Here is a 9,832-nt window from a genome sequence, read left to right as displayed (position 1 = left end):
GAGAGTTGCTGGAGCAGTTTCCATGAATAGGTGCAAGTAGATGAGATGTTGTGCAGAAGTGAGTTGATTGGGTTTACATTCCACTATGTAAAGTATTTAACATGGTGCTTAGCACTTAGTAAAGGCTCAAAACTAACAGATATTAAACCATCAACTGTCAATTAAAGGGGTTTGGCTGACACGATTTTACAGGGCATCTACAACATTCAGAATATTGATGAAAGTAAGATGAATAGAATAATGAAATGAAGACAGTTAGAAGTGACATTGAATCACATTGCCTAGCACCCAGGATATTGGTAAACAGATACCTGAAGGAAAGAAGGAAGAGTGATGGGTTACTGTTTACACTTAATTCATGGGGTGAGAGTCTGCAAGAACTGGGATCCCACAAGGTTTTCGACTTCTTATAGATACTCAATGCATTGATTGATTCAGTATCTTTGCCCTTTATTCAGCATGATGAAAAACCCCTTTCTCTTGCCTCACAAATATTGCACAGCATGATATTATTTCCATGCTCTTTTCATACTCTTCCACTGATTTTTACTGATTCATAAAGGCTGAGCTGTATGGCAGAACTATGATAGAGAACAAGACAAAGAAAGGTGGGTAGTAAAAGCATAGCTGCCTTTTCCACCAGAAAGAAAAAGGGGCTGGAGCAACTGCAATCTAAATTGTGCTCCTAATATGAACACAGCTCTATGCCAGGTATTGAAAGAAATGCATCATAATTATGAAATATATCTTAGCAAATATGGAGCTATAGGAAACCATATTTTGTTACTGAGTACTAGTATTCCTTTCCTTTTACTCTTATGATAATTGTGCTTCACTGAGGTATAGTAGGTAACAAACTGCAACGCATCTTAATTCTCCACTTGTCTGAATATAAATTCTGTGTTGAATATAAATAGCTGTGTTTCTTTGAAAAAAGACGTTAGCCCCCAGCTATGACAAAATCACACTTAAGAGTGTAGCAAACAATTCGACAGCACATCATTACAGAACAAGCAGCTTCTGGAAAACATTCATAAAAACGCTAAAAATTCTAATTTTACAATGGTCAACTCAAAACCAAATAACCAAAAGCATTAAAAATGCAGGAAAGCTCTAGAAACTCACTGTGGTGATCTACCTCCTTCTCTCTCGCAATTGTCCCCATCCAAGAATGACAATCATTAACATTATAGAAACACTACCAACTTAGCTTTTATTTGACTCCGGCCACTGTGTCTATGATCCAGGATTATCTTTTACATTTGTTTGCATATTTCAAAATTATAAAGTTCATTTTGTGAACTCTGCTCATAATTTCAGTGCAATATGTTATGTTGTCCCTGAAGAGAAAACAGTAGAATGAAATATGAGGATACCCCAAGATATTTGTGTAAAAATAGAATTAAGAGGTCATAAGAATCTTTCCATGAACTTTTTTAAGTACCCGCATATCTAATGGGTCCTGTGGCTGGAATGTATGAAAGTTGGCATCTGACTACTGATTGACAGTTATACCAGTGCCCACCATTGGTTGATCAAGCTAATAATTTGTTTATCTTAGAGCTAAGCAAACTACCCCAAATCCGGCCTGTATGTGGTTTTTGCAAATAAAGTTTTATTATCACACAGTCACACTCATTGTTTACATATTTTCTATAACTGCTTCTGCAAGGCAAAGCTGAGTAATTGTGAGACCACATGGCCCACACAGCCTAAAGTATTTACTGTCTGACCCTTCACAGGAGAAATATGCCCACCCTGATTTAACTAATGGCTGGTGTCCTGGTTAAGCAATGTTTGTTGAATCATATTTACAAATCCAAATGCTAATGGTAAGAGGAATCAGAGTGCAGACCAAGTTGTCACCTAAGGATACCCAACTCCTATAATTACAGTGTGTGCTGTCCTTGAGAATAAGACTTTTTTATATTTTCCATTGATTTCTTATATTCAGAATTTATCAAATGAATTTCTATTAGGTAACAGGCACCTACCTACATGTCAAACAGACTTCTATTTTAGGTTGTCAAGAGAAGATAATTTTCCCAAGTACTTCTATCAAAATGCAAACGTTTGAAATGCACTTTTGCTCCCCTACAGTCTATGATTTTTGTAACTTGTTTCTACCCCATTCATATTCACACGACATCAAAACATCCTCACTCTCTTTATCTTATCATTAAAGGCTTTGGAAAATATGAAAGGATTCTTAAAAGGTTAGTTATTCATAAATTATTGGCATTTATTTTGAAATGTCAGTAGATAGCTTCATTCCAATACTACATGTGTAAAAAAAAAATTCAGCTGAATAACCCACCAATTGGTGGTATTTGTTTTCATTGCTAATTTTTAAAGTCCTAGATTTTGTCTGTCCTGAGCAGGAATCTGAACATTTTAATTCCTTCGACAGAGTAAGTTTATAGCTGCTATGGCTTAGACAACCTATATTTAGGGAAGGAAAATTTCTAATTCAATTTACAATGATGTCAAGAAACAACACGTATCTGCAGGCAAAGATAAGAAAAACATTGAGGGATACACAGTGATAGCTATACTTAAATAAATAAATTTTTGGTACTAGTGATTAGGTACACAGGATTATTATATGTTTAATTGGCTAACGTGACAATTTGGAATTACTTCTAGTCACATTTAATTGGATTTGGAATCTCTGGAGAAAAGAAATAGAGAGACCTAGCAGAGAAACAGTCATAAAAGTAAACTGTTTGTCCAAAGGGTGCTAAGTAATGAATTAATATCCATTGCACAATAGTTTTAAATATCCCCTCAGCTTAATAAGACCAGTGCAGTGGTTGTGCATATTGGATACTGAAACCAATTCAATTAGACACAAAGTTTGGGGGAGGGGATTGTTTGTTGAATTGGAGATTTTTTCTTTTCAATTTTAAGAAGGCTAATTTAATCAGAGGTAAATCATCTTTAACTCAGGTAAAGCATTAAGATTTGCTTAAATACTACTCTAGTAGTTAGCTAAATATATATATGCTATGCTAGATTTGAAAGCATCTAAAAGTCCCTAAAATCTGTGTTACTCTATAAATGCTTTGATGCTTAATACAAAGCAACCTAAAACAAAGCATTCCCTCATAGTCTTTGAATATTCTTATCCTGTAAAAATAGAAAAACAATCTAGAAGACAAATAGCTTGTTGCTTCTCTCTTTATAGTTTTAGTTTAACTACAAACACACACACACACACACACACACACAAACACACAAAAACCTCTCTAGTTTCTACATTCTAAAATGTGTTTTATGTTTTGCTTAATATTAATCTAGTCAAATGTATACATTATAAAATTGTCTTTCTATGCATTTATATATACTTCCTGTTATGGTTTTCCTTCTGTCCTGTAAATTTGTATTTAAAAAAATTTTTTTTAATAATGTGAATGATTTTAAATGAATAAATGCTAGGAATGACAAAAAAAAATCTGTCCTTGTTCTTAGGAGTGCCATGATTGCTGACTACGTGTTCTGGCTCAGCGGAAGAAGTGAACAGAGTGTAAGCAAGCTCATCAAACTGTATTGGCAGGTAAAAATTGATGTCCCAACTAGGGAGGAAGAGCCCGTCTCATTTTTATAACCAAAATGAAGGATTGGTGGTTAAAAGACTGCTGAAAAGGTAGCTCTGGGCATATCAATCAGAAGGACACTACCCAGTAGTAATGTATTTATAATGAAGTAGATTTTCTGAGACTCATTTTAAGGGCAAAATTCAAGGTTGTTAACCCTTGGCCCATACTTCAGTTTTACAACCCAATATAAATTTTAGACGTCCCAGGAACTATTTTTCCAGGCATGCTGCTGTAATGACATGATCCTTTAAAATATGATCATTGTATTTTAATAGATTCTTGTTGATCTATGATCTGTAAAAACAGTTTCTAGAAGTAATTTCAATTACATAATATAGAAAAATACAAAGATCAGATATATCTGTTGGGCAACATTTGCAATTTGAAACACTTACCCAATGGCAAAACTGCAGATTTTCTTCCTCACTTACTATTTAAAACGGCAGCAAGAAGTCATACCGAAGGTCAATTAGTTGCCAAGAAGAGAGTCATAACTTCTTAGGATTATAAGAATTTAGAATTTATCAGTTCAATCTCCTTCACAACATATGAATCTGTTCTTGCCCTACTCTTCCCCCATAAGTTGGCAATAAGTTTCTGCTGAAGTACATCCAAAATAAAGAGCTCACTTGCCCCTCCAAAACAAGATTCAATTTGCCAATTATTAAACTGCTTTTCTCATTTAAACTGGATTTCTACTCCCTTAGAACTTCCATCCAGTCATTTCCCGAGGCACCCCATGGACCAAATGGAAAACTATTTCCAAATGACATTTTTTCAAATATTTGAAAATCAACTACAAAAGCCAACTCTTTCCTCCATATCTTCTCTTTTCCAGACTGGGTGGGATTTTTTTCTTTGTATTTCAAGATGGTTTAATTTAATTGACTATGAACCTTTTGAACCGACTAAACCACTAATAGGAAAGTAAGAAATAATCATCAACAGCCTTCTGATGCTCTCTGATTTTTCCCACATTTTCACTATTGTGTCTTGGCACCTAGTTTTCTGTTGCTCTATATCACGTGCTATCTTTATTGGACAGTAAAATATTAGGTTTACTATACAAATTCTGAGTGATTTATATGGATCCATCTAAATATTTGAAGCTCAATTACCTACCATTAAAAAAAAAGTATTTAAATTAGTCCTGCTACACTTCAGACCTCTGATTATTCAAAAGAAAGAAAATAAGTTGCTCTTCAGGGGTACACAATTTTAATCTCAAAAAAACTGTTTATTTTATGTTAATTTTAAGACCTTCCTAAGGGAATATGGACCGTACAAACAATAGTAGTTGCTTATGGGCATGTAACCAAATCATTGTAAAGAATTGCAAGGTATCTCTTCAGGGGTACACAATTTTAATCTCAAAAAAACTGTTTATTTTATGTTAATTTTAAGACCTTCCTAAGGGAATATGGACCTACAAACAATAGTAGTTGCTTATGGGCATGTAACCAAATCATTGTAAAGAATTGCAAGGTATGAAAAATAAGCAAATAATTGGACTATAGATATACAAAAGGAAGAGGACTTTCTATTAAAGGACTTCAGAGGCTTCTGGAGAGAGGTAAGAAAGGAGTTGAATCTTGAGGATTGTATGATATTCAGCAGGCCTGGCATATACTGGGTCCTCAATGAATATTTTTCTTGATTATTCATTAATTAAACAAACATATTGAGTATCTATTGTGTTTTCTACATTGAACTAGGAAAAAAATAGATCCAATTTTGGTATAACCTAAGATAATTTAAGAGCTTAAAATTTTTGTAAATAAAGTTTTTTCTGTTTCCTTTAGCATTCAAAGAACATTAATATCCCTGTTTTATTTACCTCAAACTCAGAAAATAATCTCCACTTGCCTATACATGCATGTTTGCAATATAAAAAATAAACAAATATTTATTTTATTATTCTGAATTAATAAAAGATAAGAAAAAACATACTTACTGAAAGAAAGTGAGCTGAGATGCCAGGTACTGTTCAAGCTTTATTAAAGGAAAAGAATCTGCCTGGCTGCGCTCAAAGTGGGGAACAGCCCGGGGCTGCCCTGAAAATGGGGAACAGTGGCTAACCTAGGGTAGTGGGAGCTTATATTGGTATGTTGGCGCCAAGAGCTGGGTGATGTAATTCCGGGGTGGGGATTGAGTTAGAACATGGGGATGGAGAGTTCTGCTCATGTGGGAATGCCGAAAGTTTCATTTTATTGGAAACCATGAGGCTTCTTGTAAAAGAGAATGGGGGAGGGGAGGAGGTGGATGGTGCCATTTTGTACTTGGGCTTGTCTAAAATGGCACTGGTTATGTTGCAGATCTATTACTTACTTTCATATTCTCTTTTTTTTCCATTAATTGGTAATAACTTGGTGTAGCAAAAAAGAGCCCTTGTCTAGAAGTCGTGTCTGATTCAGTATAAGTTCTAATGCCAATCAAATCTAGGGCAAGTTAGTCTCTACTGGAGCTTCAACTAGAAAGTAAAAGATGACTGGCAGAGAAGGCATTTGAGAAGTTCTACTCCTAAAGCCCATTTTAGCACTAAAATCTCATTCAAAANTTTTCAAATATTTGAAAATCAACTACAAAAGCCAACTCTTTCCTCCATATCTTCTCTTTTCCAGACTGGGTGGGATTTTTTTCTTTGTATTTCAAGATGGTTTAATTTAATTGACTATGAACCTTTTGAACCGACTAAACCACTAATAGGAAAGTAAGAAATAATCATCAACAGCCTTCTGATGCTCTCTGATTTTTCCCACATTTTCACTATTGTGTCTTGGCACCTAGTTTTCTGTTGCTCTATATCACGTGCTATCTTTATTGGACAGTAAAATATTAGGTTTACTATACAAATTCTGAGTGATTTATATGGATCCATCTAAATATTTGAAGCTCAATTACCTACCATTAAAAAAAAAGTATTTAAATTAGTCCTGCTACACTTCAGACCTCTGATTATTCAAAAGAAAGAAAATAAGTTGATCTTCAGGGGTACACAATTTTAATCTCAAAAAAACTGTTTATTTTATGTTAATTTTAAGACCTTCCTAAGGGAATATGGACCGTACAAACAATAGTAGTTGCTTATGGGCATGTAACCAAATCATTGTAAAGAATTGCAAGGTATGAAAAATAAGCAAATAATTGGACTATAGATATACAAAAGGAAGAGGACTTTCTATTAAAGGACTTCAGAGGCTTCTGGAGAGAGGTAAGAAAGGAGTTGAATCTTGAGGATTGTATGATATTCAGCAGGCCTGGCATATACTGGGTCCTCAATGAATATTTTTCTTGATTATTCATTAATTAAACAAACATATTGAGTATCTATTGTGTTTTCTACATTGAACTAGGAAAAAAATAGATCCAATTTTGGTATAACCTAAGATAATTTAAGAGCTTAAAATTTTTGTAAATAAAGTTTTTTCTGTTTCCTTTAGCATTCAAAGAACATTAATATCCCTGTTTTATTTACCTCAAACTCAGAAAATAATCTCCACTTGCCTATACATGCATGTTTGCAATATAAAAAATAAACAAATATTTATTTTATTATTCTGAATTAATAAAAGATAAGAAAAAACATACTTACTGAAAGAAAGTGAGCTGAGATGCCAGGTACTGTTCAAGCTTTATTAAAGGAAAAGAATCTGCCTGGCTGCGCTCAAAGTGGGGAACAGCCCGGGGCTGCCCTGAAAATGGGGAACAGTGGCTAACCTAGGGTAGTGGGAGCTTATATTGGTATGTTGGCGCCAAGAGCTGGGTGATGTAATTCCGGGGTGGGGATTGAGTTAGAACATGGGGATGGAGAGTTCTGCTCATGTGGGAATGCCGAAAGTTTCATTTTATTGGAAACCATGAGGCTTCTTGTAAAAGAGAATGGGGGAGGGGAGGAGGTGGATGGTGCCATTTTGTACTTGGGCTTGTCTAAAATGGCACTGGTTATGTTGCAGATCTATTACTTACTTTCATATTCTCTTTTTTTTCCATTAATTGGTAATAACTTGGTGTAGCAAAAAAGAGCCCTTGTCTAGAAGTCGGGTCTGATTCAGTATAAGTTCTAATGCCAATCAAATCTAGGGCAAGTTAGTCTCTACTGGAGCTTCAACTAGAAAGTAAAAGATGACTGGGAGAAGGCATTTGAGAAGTTCTACTCCTAAAGCCCATTTTAGCACTAAAATCTCATTCAAAATTTTAAGCACATCCAAAAATGATGTCACAAATTGTAAAGGGAAAAGAAGTAACATAGTTATAAATTACATCCTGCAGATAAATTCCATAAACTAAAACCTTCTACTAGCCCCAACATCAGCACACCACACCATTCTCTCACCAATTATGTACTTCTTTCTGCTAATCAGCTTCTCCTTGATCTTGATTCAAAGGACATCTTCCCCCCTAAATCTTGTTCTGTCCTATATTAGAAGAGAGTTTTTGGATATTCCCAGAGAGGGTCAGTTCATGTCATCTTTAAAGAAATGGATGCCCCACTACTCAATCCACTCTAACAATTACACTGATGAATTTTAGAATGTCCCCAAGCATCGCAGAGTAGAGACGGTATCTGCCTGCTCATTTGTAGACTCCATTAAGATTGAATAGACAGGTGCTATTTTCATCACCTTTGTAACTTAAGAAGTGACTCTATGTCTTCCTTTTCAACCATATAAAATCCCTACCACTCCAATTGGTAATTCTTTTTAGACTTCTTGAACAAGAAATGGGAAATTTCATAATGTAAAAAACCAGGAATGAGTCTACATCTATCCTCTTTGATTATTGACTTAGAAACTCTTACATGTAAAAGAACAGACCTTTGCTTTGTTGAACTGAAGAATACCTTTTAGTTGTATTAGGAACATTTTTCATATCACCAACCCAGCAAGGAAAAAAAGGCATAAAGCTCTCTGCACTATATGACAGCTCACACTGGGATATATCACTCTGAATAAAAGTGTTTGCACATGTTATTCTATAATAGCATCACCCCTTCAGAGCTAGAGAGGGTTGAAAATAACTCTCATGACTGCACTTGCACATAATGCTTCTGCAACCTGTTTCTCAGTCTTCCTTTATCAGCCATTTGAAACCCCACCACAATTCTGAACCAACTAGCAAAGTCAGGCAGAGAATTAGCTATTTTGGAACAGCTACCCTTCCGTATTTATGTATTTATATATTTTTACAAGAAGAACTTTATAGTCAGTTCTAGTCCACCTCCCAAGCCTCCTGCTCCTTAGATCTAGGGCTAGATTTAATAGCATCAAGAAAACAAACAAACTTCCCTCTTCTTTCACTCCCCTGTCCTGTTGTTCCACATTCACTTTCAGCCATGTTCCAAGCCACGAAGATTTTCTTGTGTGTGGCTTTATCTCCTGTAATGTGAGAAACAGAGCCAACCCCAGTCTGCACTGCTCAGCACAGTGAAGTGAGAAAAGGTGTTAACAGCTAATTTTGATGCAGAACTCACATGAAACAGTGCAGAAGAACCCCCACTAAACTGGGGCAAGCTGCCTGGTCAGCTCATTCCCCATCTTAATTGCTCTTACTTATTAATTTATTTTTGAGCTACAGACCCCTCTGAGAATCTAAATCAGTTTACAAGAATCCACCTAGAACAATACTCATAAACACATATACACACAAAAAAGTGCTTATTATTTATCTCATTGCATTGGAAATTGATCTTCTATACTAGTCAGAATACCAAAGCAGCATTTACAGAGAATTATGCTTTTCTCACTCTTGTGTGAATGTTGTTGTAATTTTTCTGGAAAATGAAATTGAAATATTTGACATCACAACAATTTCAGTGTTTCATTTTAATGGCAATAAGAGGTACAACCCTGATTCACAAAATCTCTGATATCGAATGGAGTCAAAGCTCCTGTAGCTCACAATGTCTCAGATGGGTTGGCATACATCCAAAGACACCAAAATTTTCAACTTCAATTCATACTGCATCATATCCTTTGTCCTCGAGTCAATGAGGTCATGTTTGTTAGGTCTATATCATCAAGACTATCAATGTCAGCAATTTGTTTCAATTTTAAGGCTCTCTGGACAGAAGTGACCTTCATAAGAGATAAGCCATTTGCCACGTGTCTAGATTTTTGTCCTGAGAAACTCCCAAGACTTTGTCAGTCTCACCTCCAGTGTTGGAAAACCCATACTGTTATTTGACTCAGCCACCTCATTTAGAGTAGCTGCTTGGCAAAAAAAAAAAAAAAAAA

General features: G+C 35.2%; 1 protein-coding gene across 1 annotated transcript in view; it reads left to right on the top strand.

Annotated features, from left to right (window-relative positions):
• The window catches only part of SPATA16 (spermatogenesis associated 16), a gene marked incomplete at its 3' end in the record, with an annotated part of 224,303 nt that overhangs the window by 156,377 nt on the left and 58,094 nt on the right, over positions 1–9,832 (top strand). The window contains exon 4 of the mRNA XM_008583058.1: positions 3,472–3,556. Coding sequence (XP_008581280.1) covers positions 3,472–3,556 — 85 coding nt within the window. The remainder of the gene's footprint in view (positions 1–3,471; positions 3,557–9,832) is intronic.

This window comes from Galeopterus variegatus, unplaced genomic scaffold, assembly GCF_000696425.1.
Source record: "Galeopterus variegatus unplaced genomic scaffold, G_variegatus-3.0.2 Scaffold2815, whole genome shotgun sequence".
Lineage (NCBI taxonomy): Eukaryota > Metazoa > Chordata > Mammalia > Dermoptera > Cynocephalidae > Galeopterus > Galeopterus variegatus.
The sequence above is the reverse complement of the archived record's forward strand: the minus strand, read 5'-3'. Positions and strand labels throughout refer to the sequence as shown.